This window comes from Eutrigla gurnardus (genome assembly GCF_963514095.1).
Source record: "Eutrigla gurnardus genome assembly, chromosome: 23".
NCBI classification, from domain to species: domain Eukaryota; kingdom Metazoa; phylum Chordata; class Actinopteri; order Perciformes; family Triglidae; genus Eutrigla; species Eutrigla gurnardus.
The window spans coordinates 14,128,558-14,146,817 of NC_139934.1; the positions used below are offsets into that span (position 1 = coordinate 14,128,558).

At 45.6% G+C, this 18,260-nt stretch overlaps 1 protein-coding gene across 1 annotated transcript; it reads right to left on the bottom strand.

Moving 5' to 3' along the window:
* Positions 1-2,271: 2,271 nt before the first annotated feature.
* Positions 2,272-17,466, bottom strand: LOC311009179 (serine/threonine-protein phosphatase PP1-beta catalytic subunit). The gene is made up of 8 exons (XM_084003195.1): positions 17,314-17,466; positions 6,846-6,977; positions 6,529-6,759; positions 6,343-6,447; positions 6,029-6,100; positions 3,549-3,700; positions 3,006-3,140; positions 2,272-2,842 (listed from the first exon to the last, which is right to left on the bottom strand). Exons 1-8 carry the CDS (start codon positions 17,363-17,365, stop codon positions 2,738-2,740), a joined length of 984 nt encoding a protein of 327 aa, XP_083859321.1. The 5' UTR covers positions 17,366-17,466; the 3' UTR covers positions 2,272-2,737.
* Between the last annotated feature and the right edge of the window lie 794 nt (positions 17,467-18,260).

Below are 18,260 nucleotides of genomic sequence, written 5' to 3' on the forward strand. Positions count from 1 at the left end.
ATGGTGGTGGTGGGGTTAAGGTATGGGCAGGCATCTGTTATGGACGAAGAACACAGGTGCATTTTATTGATGGCATTTTGAATGCACAGAGATACCGTGATGAGATCCTGAGGCCCATTGTTGTGCCATACCTCCATGAACATCACCTCATGTTTCAGCAAGATAATGCACGGCCCCATGTTGCAAGGATCTGTACACAATTCTTGGAAGCTGAAAATGTCCCAGTTCTTGCATGGCCAGCATACTCACCGGACATGTCACCCATTGAGCATGTTTGGGATGTGCTTGACCGGCGTATACGACAGCGTGTACCAGTTCCCACTAATATCCAGCAACTTCGCACAGCCATTGAAGAGGAGTGGACCAACATTCCACAGGCCACAATTGACAATCTGATAAACTCTATGCGAAGAAGATGTGTTGCACTGCATGAGGCAAATGGTGGTCACACCAGATACTGACTGGTTCTGAGTCCCCAGACCCCCAATAAAGCAAAAAAATGCACATTTCAGGGTGGCCTTTTATTGTGGACAGTCTAAGGCACACCTGTGCACTAATCATGATGTCAGATCAGCATCTTGATGTGGCACACCCGTGAGGTGGGATGGATTATCTCAGCAAAGCAGAAGTGCTCACTATCACACATTTAGACAGATTTGTGAACAATGTTTGAGAGAAATGGTAATATTGTGTATCTGGAATTAATTTCGATCTTTAAGTCCATCTCATGAAAAATGGGAGCAAAAACAAAAGTGTTGCGTTTATATTTTTTGTTGAGTGTAATTAAAAAAAAAAAAAAAAAAGCTACCAACGTTTTTGTCAAACGCCGCTAGATGGCGCTGGAGTATCGCTGGCGCTATTATGGACTGAAAACGCCAATTAATCTGGCCGTGATTTTATTTATCAGGAGACGTCTGTAAATCAGAGGATTGTTTTATTTTGAGGAAAGTACAGACAGGATGTTAAACCAGCTTTCTTCTTTTCTTTTTTAACTTCAGATCAAATAAACAAATCTCAGATCCGAAACAAAACTAATGCTGTTTAACATTCTGGCTTCATGAAACACCTCAAACCGATTCAAATATTTCATGATAAAAAAAATAATGGAACTATGAATGTTGAGGAGAACATTATAGAATCACCTTGTAATTTGTATTTCTGAAACAAATACCAGCACAAGTTTGAAGTATGTAAATGAGTCTGCAGGGAAAGGGAGTGTTTGCCTTAACGAGCTGCAGTTCAGGTGGACGTTTTAAAAAATGCTCCATGTCCAGGCTCCATCCTGTAACGCTGGAACCAGCTTGATGGAGAATATATTTAAATAATTATTAACATAAAAGCCAGAGGAGCAGCAACAAAGTACTAACTGTGTGTGTGTTTTTTTTGGATGATTCCATATTTTTTTCCTCTACTTGATCTGGAAAAACATCCTATGAGTTCAAATAAATGCATTTAATCTATTTGAGCTATATTTCACCCAGAATGTTGCTGTACTCCTCTTCTCCAGTGGGACGGCGCCCCCTGGTGGAGATATGCGGTCCTGCTTGCTTCTTTCTCGCTGTAATCATGGATTCCTGGCTATAATTCATCACTTGTATTACATTATAATACATCCTGGCTGAATGCTGGAAAGCCTGCACCGTGGTAGATATTATTAACGGCTCTGTTCCCACACACCCGGCTATCAGCCGGTAGATAGTAGTGCTACTAGCACAGAATATAACCTAGTGTTAGTTGTAGATATTTACTAACACTAGATAAAAACAAGGGTACAACCTCAAATATACGTCCATGCTGTGGTTTACGTCTACTTTGGTCCTCATGGAGGTCCACTTTATGCTCCGCTGGGAAGGGGGGCAAAAGTTGAATAAATACATGACTAAATTGCTATTAAGTATTCATACTTATCATTTTTTTAGGCCATTTTGGTAGAAATACTTTAGGTTTACTTTTGTATGACACTTTCCAGGCAGATGTTTAACTGGCATCCTTTGATATCATGATTTATAAAGAGGACTGAATACAGTGTTGGAGGCAGAGTCTCATTCATCCTGAATAAAAAGTGTGACTTCAGAGTATAAAATGAGGAGAATATTTCAAATCTGACCAACTTGTCCACCTGGACTCAACGAGGGACTGATTTTACTCAGACCAGAGTCATTTCCTGCTATTTTAACGCTCTGAATTTGGAATTTACAATCACCAGAATCTTTTTCACACTTTCCTCTCAGGGTTTCTGTAGCAGGAAGAACCACACAACATTCAGACGCATTAATTTCCTGTATTATTTATTGAAAACCCAGCAGTCATAATTATTAATACCTGTTGTGTCTGTACAGGTGGGGGGGGGGATGTGATAAACTAAACTAGTTGTCATTCTGTTGTCAAGAGAATAAAAGGCAAAAAGGACAAAAAGACAAAAGAAAAACACTCCGATATGCTACAGAATGACGTCCTTGTACTGTTTTTTCTTTTAACACTTGTTTTGAAAAATGTTACACAAATGCAGAGAAAACAAAAAAGCATGGAGGAAGAACAGGAGAGTGACAGCAGTTCAGAGGGAGAGGAGGGAAAAGGAAAGAGGGTGGGTGTGTCTCTTAAAATAGTCGTGTTCATCCGTTATTCCCTCTCCGCCAAGTGTTGCTTTGACTTCGTTCGTGTTGTGAAAAGCCAACAGGAGACGATCTTTGACCATCATCTCCCTCTCCATCATCCTCCGTCCTCCGTCCGTCCGTCTTCATCGTTTCTTTGGAGGTTGGGCTGTGCGGGGAGGAGTGATGGGCCGGCCGGAGTTCATCCCTCCATACTGGTACTTGGCTTTCTTCTCAGACGGCTTCAGGATCTACAAACACATACAAGAGCCTGTGATGTCATCGAATAACAATCTGGTAACTCTCTTTATTGCAGTTAATATGGGGTCTTGTTAGTCGTTTAGTACTATATCATTTACTAATAATACTATTTCCTGCATTGTGAGTTGGGGTGCATGCTGGGTAACGTCCTACCTGGAAGGAGCACATCAGGGTTTCGTCCACGCTCATCATGCCGCCGGCGTTGTCGAACTCCCCGCAGTAGTTGGGAGCCGAGAACAGAGTCACCAGCTGCCGCTTGGCAAAGAACTCATAGCCGTCTTCTACCACCTGGGGGCGTCAGACACACAGGACTATTAGTGAACGACAGAGTAGGGGGTGCATCCCAAATCGCTTACATTGCGCCCATGTCTTAGTCCCGCCCACCGGGGGGCCGAGGAGAGGGGGAGTGAGGAAATAGGTTTTTACAGAAATGAGACGTCCTTTCCTCTGGAGCGTGAATGATGTCACGGATGATCACAGCTGGCGAGACTTCTGATGAAGTTTGAATACATTACTAATAACCAATACTAATAAATCATTGTGGGAAGAGCAGAGTTCTCTCTCTGTTTAATAAACACATGAAGACCTGCCTTCTTGTATTGGCAGAATGTGTGTGTGTGTGTGTGTGTGTGTGTGTGTGTGTGTGTGTGTGTGTGTGTGTGTGTGTGTGTGTGTGTGTGTGTGTGTGTTAGTTACCTGGTGGGCTCTGCAGATGAGGTCCAGGTCGTGGCGGTTCAGGAACTTGCTGACCACGTCGGCCCCAAAGGTGAAGGAGACGCCGCGGTCGTTCTCTCCCCAGCCCTGGACGTCCTTGTCGGGATCCGACCACAGCAGGTCACACAGGAGGCCTGGAAGGAACCAGGACACCAGATCACACACAGTTTCATGTGATTCAACATGTGATGCATCTCCGTGCTCGACCTCTCGTCTGCGTAAATCAACGTTGCTGGAAGTGGCCTTCATGTCACACCCGTAGTATGCCAGGTATTCAATGTCGAGGCTGCCTATATACACACACACACACACTCTTCACCTCCAGACGTCGGAGGCTCCCTGAAAGACCATAAGAGGATCTGAGAGACGGCGGCTGCTACCGCCTGAACACTGGCTGCCTTATAAGGACAAAAACAACCGGTTTTGGAGACGAGGGGGCCGAGACTCCGCTTGGTTTACTAGAAGAGCACATCACTAGCTGAGGCACCGAGGGAGAGGATCACGGTATCGGTTAATAACCTCATTGGCATCAATAAACACCTCTCTGCCCACTAAATGAGCGTGCCTCCGCCTGAATATCAGCTGATACAGGAGTCATCTCCTCAGTTAAATTGCTTTTACTCCCGAGGCTACGAGGAAGAACGAACCTGCAAATCCCTCTCAGAGTTCTCTGGGCCGATTTCCAACCAGAAGAAGATAAATATGGGCTCAGATTTGTTTCCACCATAAGCTATCGACAGTTGACGTGTATTTAGGTCACAATAACAAACTAACCAATTCATTCGGTGGCAGATCAGCATCTCCTGTGTTCCGAGAGCTAAAATGACCGCTTTTGTCAAAGGAGTCTTGTGTGTGTTTAGCAGCTGGCAGGTACGGAGCATAAGTAGTGATAAACAATCCTAGCTGGTTTACTGGTATCAACTAGAGCTGAAACAATCAGCTGATTCATTAATCAAACAAAACATTCTTTAGTAACAGCTTAATTAGTCTATTGACCAAAAGATTAAACCAGTAAATAATTACCTCTAATACGAATCTTAATGAACACAAAAAACAAATTCAACAAAGAAAATATTTAACTGACCCCCGGGGAGAATTTAAGTTTTTGAATTGAAATGTATTATTTTACTGTCGTTGCACCAGTGGAGGATAAAAGTATATCTGGAGGGAGATCAGGTGAGATGGAGGAAAAAGCAACACGAGCCCCAAAAAGAGATGGTTTGTTGTGGAGGCCCGTCGGCTGCTCTCTCCTTTTCCTTCCTGACTGGTTCTTCTCTGGTGTTGGTTCTTCTGTAGTGTTGGTTCTTCTGTAGTGTTGGTTCTTCTGTAGTGTTGGTTCTTCTCTAGCGTTGGTTCTTCTCTAAGTGTTGGTTCTTCTCTAGCGTTGGTTCTTCTCTAGTGTTGGTTCTTCTCTAAGTGTTGGTTCTTCTCTAGCGTTGGTTCTTCTCTAGCGTTGGTTCTTCTCTGGTGTTGGTTCTTCTCTGGCATTGGTTCTTCTCTAGTGTTGGTTCTTCTCTAAGTGTTGGTTCTTCTCTAGCGTTGGTTCTTCTCTAGCGTTGGTTCTTCTCTAGCGTTGGTTCTTCTCTAGCGTTGGTTCTTCTCTAAGTGTTGGTTCTTCTCTAGCGTTGGTTCTTCTCTAAGTGTTGGTTCTTCTCTAAGTGTTGGTTCTTCTCTAGCGTTGGTTCTTCTCTAGCGTTGGTTCTTCTCTGGTGTTGGTTCTTCTCTGGCATTGGTTCTTCTCTGGCGTTGGTTCTTCTCTGGTGTTGGTTCTTCTCTGGTGTTGGTTCTTCTCTAAGTGTTGGTTCTTCTCTAGTGTTGGTTCTTCTCTAGTGTTGGTTCTTCTCTAAGTGTTGGTTCTTCTCTAGTGTTGGTTCTTCTCTGGTGTTGGTTCTTCTCTGGTGTTGGTTCTTCTCTAGTGTTGGTTCTTCTCTAAGTGTTGGTTCTTCTCTAGTGTTGGTTCTTCTCTGGCATTGGTTCTTCTCTAGTGTTGGTTCTTCTCTAGTGTTGGTTCTTCTCTGGTGTTGGTTCTTCTCTAAGTGTTGGTTCTTCTCTAGTGTTGGTTCTTCTCTAGTGTTGGTTCTTCTCTAAGTGTTGGTTCTTCTCTAAGTGTTGGTTCTTCTCTAAGTGTTGGTTCTTCTCTAGTGTTGGTTCTTCTCTGGTGTTGGTTCTTCTCTGGTGTTGGTTCTTCTCTAGTGTTGGTTCTTCTCTAAGTGTTGGTTCTTCTCTAGTGTTGGTTCTTCTCTGGTGTTGGTTCTGCTAGTGTCATTATACATCATTTTTATTTCCCTTCATGTTTTCTGAGCAGTGTATTTAAAAAGGGGGCAGGTTCAGTATTTATTTACTTATGAGGTTTTTGTATAATTCTGTAGCTTCCCGTGTGTGTGTGTGTGTGTGTGTGTGTGTGTGTGTGTGTGTGTGTGTGTGTGTGTGTGTGTGTGTGTGTGTGTGTGTGTGTTCCCTACCCGTGTCAGGCACGTCTGTGGGTCTCATGATGCGTCTGATCTGCTCCATGGACTGCAGGTCTGGAGAGAGACCTGAAACGATGACACCACCCCCCCACGGTGTTAATCTCCACCTGTGCCGTCGGCAGGTATTAACCCACATCAGCAAAGCTCCCGTTTGACCCATTTACTTCACGTGGGCCAACCGAAAATAAAGCTTACACTTGACTTTTCATGCAATGAATCACACCTGGTGTAAACACAGACAGGAGAGCGCTACAGTAAACACCCACATCCAGGACTCCAGGCCCCCCCACTACAGACAACATGAATACCTCCGTGGCAGCAGAAGATCTTCTCGTCCACGATGGCAGCGATGGGCAGGCAGTTGAAGCAGTCGGTGAACGTCTTCCACAGTTTGATGTTGAACCTGCGTTTGCCTGCAAAAGATGGAGAAGATGAGCGGGATCCGAGACCACCTGGTTTCCAGATCTAGGAGGGAACAGTACGAGAGCGCTCACACTCGTCGTAGAAGCCGTAGATGCGGTTGATAGAGGCACACTCGTGGTTGCCCCGGAGCAGGAAGAAGTTCTCGGGGTATTTGATCTTGTAGGCCAGCAGCAGGCAGATGGTCTCCAGAGACTGCTTCCCTCGGTCCACGTAGTCGCCCAGGAACAGGTAGTTGGCCTCCGGGGGGAAGCCGCCGTACTCGAAGAGCCTCAGCAGGTCTGTGTACTGTCCGTGGATATCACCTGGAGGGTGGAGAGGAGGCAGTGATGGAGCAGGTTGATGATAAAAAAAACACACTACAGTTCAGAAGTCCAAACGCTTTACTCACCACAGATTTTGAGCGGAGCCTCCAGCTCCAGGAGGATGGGCTGACTGAGGAAGATCTCCCGGGATTTGATGCAGAGGCCGCGCACCTCGGCCTCCGTCATCTGGACAATCTTCCCTGGACGACATCCTCGCACTGTTGGGGGGAGGAGGGGCAGGTTAAACAACTGTATGTTTGTTTTGGAGAGGCGTCCAGGCTTTCAGGCTTGAGCGGCTCCAGGATATGATGATGAACTACATGAACTTCAAACTAAATATGGGAGGCAGCGTTTAGTAAACAGAGGACGGAAATAGCTCGCGTGGGCACCGCCGACGTTGGGAGGGTTCGGGGGAGACGACGTCCTGTTGTGTAACCGAGGCAAAGAGGAGGTCATGTGACACGGAGCATTTAGATGTAAGTGGAGGGATGTGGAGTCATTTCATCAAACGTACTGAAGATTGGTCATTAAGTCAGCAGTGCTAAATAAGTATGTCATTAAGTCCTTCCATCAAGATTAAAGCCACACAACTCTTCCCCAACATAACTGGATGACTGGCTGTAACAAAAGAGCTGCCCAGTTTGGAAGAAATAATGATCAAATCCATCCATCCATCAAATATTTGATAGTTTTCCACTAAATTGGATGCGTGTTCTCTGATGCAAGTGATTCATGTATGGTTTATGATTAAATTCTAAGCATATTTTGAGGAATATCGGGATAATAACTTGTCCTAAATAACAGGAGACAGGCCGACTCCACCTGTACTCAGACGGACGGCAGCGCCACAGACCTGCTGCTCGGTAAACCACAGACCGAGCTGACCGACTGTCAGACGACACCACAGCAGCACCATGGGAATCTGAGCGGGGGTCAAACGCCACTTAGTAGGCATATCAAGTAGACGGACGGCGTGAGAGCAATCCTGCTGGAGACGCAGTGACGACGCATGCAGGAGAATGTGACGGACAGGTGGTATGTGTGTGTGTGTCTCCTAGGCGATGAGCTGTCTCCTCTGTGATCACACACCTGAGGGCGTACCACGAGGTGAGATCAGAGGCTCAGCCAAGTATGTTGGGACTGTGTCACAAGTGTTCCACGTCACAGAAGGGAGGCCCTCGTTTAACCTGACCTGATCGCCATGGTAACCTATGCGGCAGACCAAACCTGCTCCGGACCGGTTCACGTTGAGAGATTTAACTCGGCTTTAAAGCAGTCTATGAGTGATACCTGTAACTTTAGCACTGAAGGACACACACTGTGCATCTCTGCAGGACTCTTCTACTCCATAGAATACTGAATATGTTTGTAGTTTATTTGCCCACGCTGCCTCTAAAATATGTTTACCAGCAAACAACGAAACACCTCGCTACCAGCGCTGAGGGGAGAGTGGGCTGAAACGCATCGGCACCTTCCAGTCTGTTTGTCACGAAGTGTGGATGTTTATAAAAGTGCTTTGTAACGTAACCACCGGGGGAAATATCACTCAATACTGTTGTTCTTCGCTTTGTTCGCCGAATTAGGAAAGAAGTTGGATTGCCGGGTTATCAAACAGCCATTGAAAATGTACATATTACACCTTAATTCTTTATGATAGTTATGTGAAAACATCCTTATTTTTTAGAAGAGTCAGATGATGCTACATGCTCCGTTTTATTGGAAAGTGCACAGAGCTGAGGAAGAAAACCTGGTTCCTGTTCCTGGTACCCCCCTCCCACACCGAGACTGCTACCAAATCAACCAAAACATACACATAGAGTCATCAAGCCCTTAAAATAACAACATCTTGTGTTATTGGTCTTCGTGTACAACCGATCCCACAGTGAGAACAGCAGACGGGCGGGAGCGTCTGTGCACCGACTGCCGAGAGGTTGATTTCACGCCCCTCCCTTCCAGCGCTGCCATGACGCGCTTGCAGGTCTGTGCTGGCTCAGCTGACAGGCCTAATATAGGACACACACACACACACACACCCCCCAAACAGCAGCACTGGCCTCACTTTCCTGGGAGGATCCCCTTTCATCATATGGTAAAGTTAAGATGGACACACAGACACACACACAGACACACAGACACACAGACACACACACACACACACACACACACACACACACACACACACACACACACACACACACACACACACACACACACACACAGTGTGACCTTGACTCTGAACCGTGTCAGCCGTGTGGGAAGGTATCCCAGCATCCTCTACTCCGTCCCCACCACCGCACTGCAGCTTCCCCGGTGAAGAGAAAAGAGAGGGAGCGAGAGACACCGAGAGAGAGAGAGAGATGGAGAGAGGGAACGGGAGGTGGTACCCCACGTCTCGTCACCATGGCAACCCAGCAAGACCAATTTCCAGCCTGGAAGGTGTTGGTGAGCGGAGCTGCTGTTTCTGCTGCTGATTTGCAGATAAAGTGGTTTCTCTCAGTCGGCCGCCTCAACGCGGAGCATCCACATCAGTGATTGACCAAATTTGGGCGTGGTCAACTGATTGTGACAATAAGGTGCTGAATAGTCCCGCCCCCATCACAAGATGTGATGATGCCGAGGTGACTAAATGTGTTCAGACATTATAAAAACACCTGGCACAGGAACCTCGTTTGTGGTGGACGGGCGTCTCTGTGACTCAAAGGTGACAACAATTATAATTACTATCATTAAATGCTTCATGTTCAGATAAAGTGACATTTCCCAGAATGCATACTGATCATGTCATCCTCCAAGTCACTCAGTCCGTCCGGCCTTCTGCTCTGCACACTTAACAGGAGCGACAGCAACAGGTGTTACCTTCTGACCATTCCTGGAGACGCATTTTATTATTTTATTTTTATCTGAATATTATTTGTCTCCCATGACGGCGAGCTAGACAACTTTTTCATGATTATCCCGATGATGGAAATTCCCCGCTATCAGCTGATTGAATCGCGTTCCCATGCTTTCCATTGAGCCGTGTGCACAATCCCAGGGCCCACCTAAATGGAACAGTGCCATAATGTTAATCACACCCGTGTTTACCCAGGGCCGACCTGTCAAAATGGCTGCTGTGAAAAAGGCCACTAGCATGCTGTGTGTTAGCATCATTGTGGACCCATATTAGGAACTCAGTCAGGATCTCCACTGAGTCTCTGTAATCCGTTTACTGGAATACAGTAAAGGGAATAGATGGATGACAGAAGAACACACTGCTGATGCATCCCACCACTCACACGCACACACAAGCTGGACGAGTCACACGGTGACAGACGAGACGAACACTTTCTCAGAGGGAATGAATCGGGTTTCTGGCTGAAACAGCGGAGCAGCTTCCCTTCGGGGGAGATCACTGGAGAGTCTCTTCCTTGAGAAAGCCCTCTGTGAGCGGACGCATCGCTCCTAATTTGGTCAGGTGTGTGTCGGCTTACTGGAGCTTTAATGTTTGGTCGCCCTCTGACCTCGTCAGACTGAACGCTGTGCGGCTTCTCTAGATCACAGCACCTCCATTCTCTTTGCCAGACCCCCCCCCCCATGTATCTTTAAATTGCATTCTTGGCTGAACTCGGGTGGAGGTCTCCGTCCTCCTCCGTCCCACCGTTGTCTTGGTAGATCTGACCCCTCAGACCTAAACAGCTCTGGTTGTCCGGGACCGTCTGAGATCCACAAATATTTTAAAAGTATAGGAGGATGACTAACATGCCAAGCATGCACGAGGAAATGAATCATGAAACATTTCAACAGATCAAAAACAAACACTAAGGTTTGGATTAAAAACTAATTAAAAACCTACATTGTAAGAGCTGGAAAGATAACGATCCTGTTGATTGATCTATTATTTTGGGCTTGATCAGGTAATCATGTGTTAAAGGTGATCAGGGCTGTGTCTTACATACAGAGATATGATACGTATCATTATACAGAGGTTACGATTCAACATATTGACATGAATTATTGAGTTTTAGGAAAACTGTCAGCATAAAGAAGACGTACGGAAAAAGTAAAATAATCTGCATTTTCATTGATCACAGTCCCTGTAACACCATCGTTGTGCAATCTGAGCAAAGGTAACATTTGTCTACATCAGGAATTGTTTAGGTAACACATAAACAGTGTATTTTAACTTTAAATTAAGAGTTTAACAAGCATTATATGCTCAAATTAATACTTTCAATTTCTAAAAATGACATTATTTGTGTAAGAAGGTCCTTTAATCCTCAATGAAATCTAGTGCCTAACCGGTGTCGCTGCGGGGTTTCCTCCTCGCCACTAATGAGCCCGTGTTCACTTTCAAGTCCGGCTGCTTGTTGGCCGTTGCCGAGTTAATTCTCTAAATATTTGGGAGGATCTCTTGGTTACTGCCCAACCCAGCATTGTGCTGCATGTTGAACACACCAGAGTTGTTCAGACACACAATCACACACAGTTCCAACTCACTTAAAGTGGATGGACTCGTCATTCCTTGTGCTTCACTGATTGCAAACTACTCAGAGCTCAAAGGGTCAAAGAGGTCGCTTATCTGGGAGAGCAGGGGTCACTTGAACAGAGAGAGAGAGAGAGAGAAAGACAGAGAGACAGAGAGAGAGAGACAGAGAGAGAGAGAGAGAGAGAGAGAGAGAGAGACAGAGAGAGATTACCATATATGGGCGCTACTGTATGGAGGAAGGAGGAAGTGAGCGAGTGTGTGAGGACATAGATGGAGCACTTGAATGCTCGGTTGTTGAATGGGAGAGAATGAGGCCAGTCCACCACAGACCAGGACTCTGCAGGTCCACAACAATGTAAAACTCCACTCACACCCACACTATTACTGTACACCGCTTTTTGACTTTATATTACAACATATTCCTGGATCACCACTGCCACACAATCTTAGTTCCTCTCCATCTATCCACGTTCCTCCGCTGATCCGGGTCCGGGTCCCGAGGGCATTTCAGACTCCCCTGTCCCTAGCAACACTTTTCAAGTCCTCATGGGAGAACCCGGGACTTTCCCAGGAAACCAAAACAGTTTGTATAAAGTTGTTGAAGCTCTCTGTGGAGGTGTTCTGAATTGCGATTCACAATGTTATTCTGATAAAAGATCAAAATATGCTTAAAATGGAAAATAAATTCACATTTGGATAAGAAACAAATATTTGTATTATGGTCACAGATAGTACATATTTTTTTGTGTGAACATCAAGTGGAAAACAAATAAAATGCTAAAATATGTTTCACTTGTGATGACGGTAACAAAATCGGATCGAGCTGAGTCATGAGTTCTAAGCAGGCATGACATGTGCATGTTTTAGTCGCTGCCGCACCATTAAAGATGCCCCGTCAGTCCTTTTTTAGCTCTCCACCTCCATTCTCTATTCTCTCCAACTGGGCAGGCGGCCAGCATCCCCCCCCCCCCCCCTCCATCCATCCAACCCTCTCCCACACAGCCGCGATGGAAAACACTGACCCCTCAGTGAACGAGGAGCACAAAGCCACGCTGGCGAGGGAGAGCCAATCTTAAGGCAGAAATCCCGACTGCGATGGCATTTTCAGAGGACGTTTTGTTCGCCTTTAAGTGCCACGGGTGAATGGCCGCCTTTGTGGGGCCGAAGAAAGGATGAAATTGAGAGGAGGTGCAGAAAGTGGGAGAGACAGGGAGGAGGAGAAGACGGGAGAAACACAGGGAGGACGTGGGGGGGGACGCGAGGGGAGGGGAGGGTTCGTTGGAAAGCCGAGCTGCACAGCTGAAAAGCCTGGGTGAGCCGCTCTGTGCCACGTTGGGTGCCAGGGGGTGAACGCTCCCCGCCACACAGGCTCCGCCATTGTTTCCACAACAGAATGCCACGGCAGCAGCCTGAGCCCCACGCAGCACAGCGGCGGGCCTCCACGACCAAAACAAGCAGGGCCACGCCAACGCAGTGTTACCAGAGAGCAGGACACTTTAACCCGTTCCCGCCGGAGGAGGCGACCTTTTTCTGGCCCGCGACGCCGCTTTTAGCTTGAGAAAGTCCCGAGCGGTCGATGCTTCATCTTTGAGGCTGGAGACGGGCCAGACTCTTCCCTCTCTAATGTTAGCTCATGCTAGCTACATTTAGATGAGGACGACTCAACCAAAATCTGTTTTTTGAACCTTTGAACTTTCTGTAATTCCAGACACGGTCGCTTAAATTAGAATATTTTCCAGTTATTGATGCTGTTTTTTCCATCCACCATATATTTGCATATATGCAGGTTTTATTAACAAAGATGGAGCATCACTGACATTAACAATTTACCATAATGATATACCTGTTTCGTCTTTTTGCCCCCTGCTTTATAAAATAGTAATATTATACGTGACCATTGCATTTGTGTGCTATCAAACCTCTAATACAAAGTTTAAATAGGATGGATATTTATGGATTATGATTTCTTGCATAATACAGAGGAAGGTTTTGGGCTGCAGTGTGGAAAGTGAAGGCAGCGCTCCAGTTTGAGGAAATGAACACGACCTGCTCCTAAATCGAGACGTGCCCCGTGGAGATCGTTCCCGTACGGGGTTACAACTTGGCTGGCGTCTTTGCCTTTAAACTAAAAATGAAGAACGCTCGCTGGCCGACGCTCGGGGGGCCGTGGCGTGGATCGTGCCACATAACGCCACCTGTGCTGGCGGCCTGTTGTCTCTGAAGCTGGGCCGGTGTGGGCGTAGCATGGGCAGGCCGGGGCCTGTAATGGCAGACACGTGACGGGCCGGCGTGGACAGACTGAAGGATTTCATCATCGTCAGCTCCGATTCTGCTGTGAAATGTCAAACACTGCAGAGTTGACTCCGACGGATTGATTTCCCAGAGTGCCGTGCAATACTGTGCAACGTGGATGTGGCGGTAGTGATTGATTCAGGTCACCCCGGTGATTAGACACCTAACCGACAATTATTCATTCTCTTAATCAAGGCACTCATAAATACCTTTGCACTGGGGTTAAAGGTGGACTTTGAACCCCCTCATGAATCCCAGAATAAGCATCGTATCACAGCTTCTAGCAGACACCAGGGACGGGACCAGGACCAAGCTCACTATCATGGTAGAGAAGTAAAAACGACTGACCGATTTAAAAAGAACATTGTTTTTAATAATTAATGCAGGGAGACCATGTGATTTATGATTACCTTATTAAAAATGGATTATTTGTTTTTCCACTAAAATGGATGTTCAGCTCTGTATCCTGGAAACAAATGAAAAATAGAGCCCAATGAGAAAAAGATGATACAAAAATAATGTATCCTTTATTTCTGCAGTAAGACGTTAAGATTTGTGATCTTAGTTCTCTCTGCGATGTAATAAATGTCTCGACTAAATGTAAGATTCCAGGATGTTTTAAGCATATTTTCATGGCGATGGGGATGATATCGTGAATCCCATCTGAGAACATAATCCCCCGTCTAGAAGCCACTCCGCCTGCCGAGTCCAGCTATGCACCACTGTGGCTGCTCACCTTCCAACTGTGACTCACGAGACAGCGAACGCCAAGTCATTGTAGTCAGAGTGACAAATGGAAGTGGAGAGGCCAGAACGCCCGCCGACGAGGCCTCGAGGACGCTCCAGTGACTGTAAACCATGTTGTCAGTGGATCAGGTTTAGCCTGTCAGCTAGACGACGGCTGTCAACCCACCACTTACTGCCGGAGGCAGAGCACTCTGTGTGTGTGTGTGATTGGATGTTCACACACGACTTTGATTTGTCCCAAACTTGACTTTATGAACACATTCCCATAGGTTTCAAACAAATCAAAACGTTAAATATGGTCAATAATTGTATAGAATTTTAAAAATGTTAAAAAACACTTTACTATAATATATTCTGAGTCCTTGAAGAGGAGCTGGACATCTACTGTATTACTGTATTGCCCTTCTTCCCCTCCTCGGCCCCGTCGGTGTCACCTAAAGGGTAAGTTCACTTCTCCCAGGGACAGCTGTGCCCGTTGACATTTAATGGGAGAGCAGAGCCTCCATATGTGCGCTGTGTGCACGTGTACGTGGATTCCCGACTGGCACGAGGAACTTGAAGTCCTCCTGTCCTACACTGAGGGAGAGACTTCCTATGTGGCAGATAGAGAGAGAAAAAAACCCCTAGTGAGCCTCTTGGAGCGAATGCCAGGGGAAAGCCAGCGACGGGTCATTTAGCAAAGCTCGGAGTAAGAGCATGGAGATGTGATCTGGTTAAGTAAACCAAGTTGATGGATATCTGAGTTCATCAGTGAGGAAAAGCCTGTGAGAGGTCTTTGTGTTGTTGAAAGGTCAAGTCTTAAAATAAAACGGACACACGAGGGACGGTGCGAGTGTGTGTTTCTGCCTGTGAACGCTCCAAATATACGGCGGAGTATCGATGCCATTGTAGGTTTAAAAAAACGAATCAGTGGCAGAGGGGTAGTAGAGGAAAACAGGGAGAAAACTAATCATTTTCAAGATTAAAGTCATACATTTATGAGGGAAAACTACAAATTTACTAGAAAGATCCCCTATTTGTTAAACTTACAATAATAACTATCGATAGTAACTAATACGCCGTCATACAAACATATAATTTAGCATTTCTTGTCCTTATATTAAATTAAAAAAAGATTTAGCCAGGCCCTTTAGTCCTTTTCTGAGATTCTATAGACGAAATGACTAATTGATTAATCAAGAAAATAACTGTTGATATTGAAAATGCCCAGAAACCTCATAATCCTACTTTGACCAGGCAGTTCCTGATTCAAATCTAAATGTTACAATAAAAAATAAGTAAAAATCTGGCACGTTTTCAAACCCATCAGCTGCTGAAGATGAAAATGTTTCGAGGTCAAAAGCTCCAGAAGAGGCGATTAAGCGGAGACCGTTCTGGTTTTAGAGCATTTTAAATTTAACGATTTGAGAACTTGCAGGAAACGTATATATTTCCCAAACGAAGGTATTAAAAAAACCAACACATTAGCCTCTTAGTCGCTCGATCACACCAAAAATTAGCCGGCCGGATACGAACTTCACTGGAGACGGAAAGAGAAAGTGGCTGAAGGAAGACGGATGGTTGGATATAATCACAGCTCACATCTGGAAGCCTTTAGGCCCAGATCCCACCAATTTCCTCCACCGAGGTTTCCTCAGCCCTGCATTAAAAACAACTACATAACCAGCACACTGGTGACAGTACAGCCCAGCTGACAATACAGGCTCACACTGCTGTTACTGTACAGCTGACACACACACACACACACACACACACACACACACACACACACACACACACACACACACACACACACACACACACACACAGGCACCATTATGTAAGCGGTCCCCATCAGTCCAGATGATTAGGTTGTACTGACATGTTGATGTACAGTCATTAGCATACGTTTCCATGCGTGTGTGATTTTCAGCGTGGGACCGACAATCGATCATGGATGTTTGTTCACCGGGCTGTCCACAAGTTTACTGGGAGACACACAGAGGGACACTGTCTCCGTGTCCTGGAGACACGGACAGATGGACGGACCAGCTCACCCCCTTATTTAGCAATGCTGAGGATCCACACCAAACATTCAACAAAGATTTCTTCTAGAAGTTACTTTTGTGCCAAATGATGTCCAAACATGGACGCGAGTAGAAAGAAAACACTGAATTATTTTTAAACCACTGATGATATCATGATAAAATGATTATGTTCTTTATAGTTAAAGCTCAGGAGATGATGTGCCAACCTTTGAAAGATAACAGCGTTAATCTATGCACTGTTTAACAGGATTAAAGGCAGGTCTTAAAGTTCAGTTTGAAATGCCAACAGGGAACAAACTCTGCAGGTCTATTTAAAGTGGAGTATCACCAAGCTAGGCCTGTGGCTTGTGTAAACATCCCCATCCAGCAGGCTGCCGGAGCCCATTAGAAAACCTGACATTTGTTCTCATAATTGCAGGCAAACGACAGACACACATACTAGAAGCGCGGTGTTGTGAGTCTACAGAGAACAAACGACTGTGCTGAAACATTCGGCGTACTCGATTCACAAAGCTGCACTTTGTTTGGAAAGAAATGTCAACTTCTGGGACGGATCCGCACCAGCAGCTACCGCCCACCACGGTGCCTTCTGTTGTGGAAAGCGTCTGGAAATAAAGCGCGAGTTGTTTTTCTCTCCGCTGGGGTTTTACTAGCCGTGTGTCAAAGTTATGACACCATTAGTGTTCATCAATACAAATATTGTGACAACAATCAAGGAGACGATAAACGGCGGTTTAGTTTTAAGGCTGGTCTCGCGCACTCGAACAGACAAACAGTCCTCAAACTATGACTTTGTTATCAACCGACACTAAAGTAAAGCAAACAACTAATTTCATGAAGAGTCTCATTATGTATGATTTCTCCCGTAACACACGGGACCAGTCCCGTTCACTCCGACGCCGGGGTACTCTAAAGCGGGACGCCATTCTGCTCCACTCCCGTCGAAACCAAACGGAAATAACCCCGGAGGACTACCGCCGCCAACAACGGGAGAATGTGAACTCAGTGCGGCAGAAAACTCACCCTCCAAAAGCCTGGAAATCAGCGAGTCGACGTCCAACTCCCCCTCCGCCATTTCTGTAGCAAACAGCTCTGCCCGCCGCAGTGAGGAGCAGGCAGGGCAGGCACCGCCTCACTGCACATAAACGCGCCGCCAACCTCCTCCCACTCACAGGCTTCCCGTTCAGGACCATTGTGGTGCATTGGAATGCAGCTCGGACACGCTGGCTTCCATCACAGGAAGGGGATTGGAGAGCTTTTAATTTGGGACCAATTAGCCAAAAGGGTAAACCGTTCAACTCTATACGACATTACTTTCCATTCGTTCATTTTTTTTGAGACAGGTGATAAATAAAAAAGTAACCCCGCCATCATGTGTAGGATCAGTAGGTAAAAAATACAAGGATGAGTCACAGTTCATCCTGAACCTGAGCACCCACTCACAAAGACCTACCTGCAATACTTTACAGTGTGGGGGAATGTTTCTGCGCACCCAAAGGACACCCAATACAAAAATGTAATGCACGCTTTCCACTTTGTAATCATTAATACAATCATAATTGTATTGTTGTTTCTTAAGCAGATTTCTTAAGTAGATTTGTGATTTCCGAGAGTACCTGAAGGCACCAGGATAGCTTTTGCAACAGGTCATTAAGATATTTCAAGATAATAAGAAGCATTTTTAAAGCAATACATGAAAAATACATATTTTATAAACTAATTTGACATTGTTTGCAACAACTGAATATCCAAGCCTCTTTAATTTCTGCTCAGAAAATGATAATCTGACTGATATTTTTGCTTTTCATGATCCGCTTTTATTGATACTGGAGTAAACTCGGAATAAACCTGTGGAAATCTAAGACATATTTCAGGTCCTGTCACAAAATATGATCAGGGGACAAATGCACGGTGCCGGTAAATAAAGCAGATGCTAATTTATAGACCAACAGCGACCTCTTCTGGGCAGA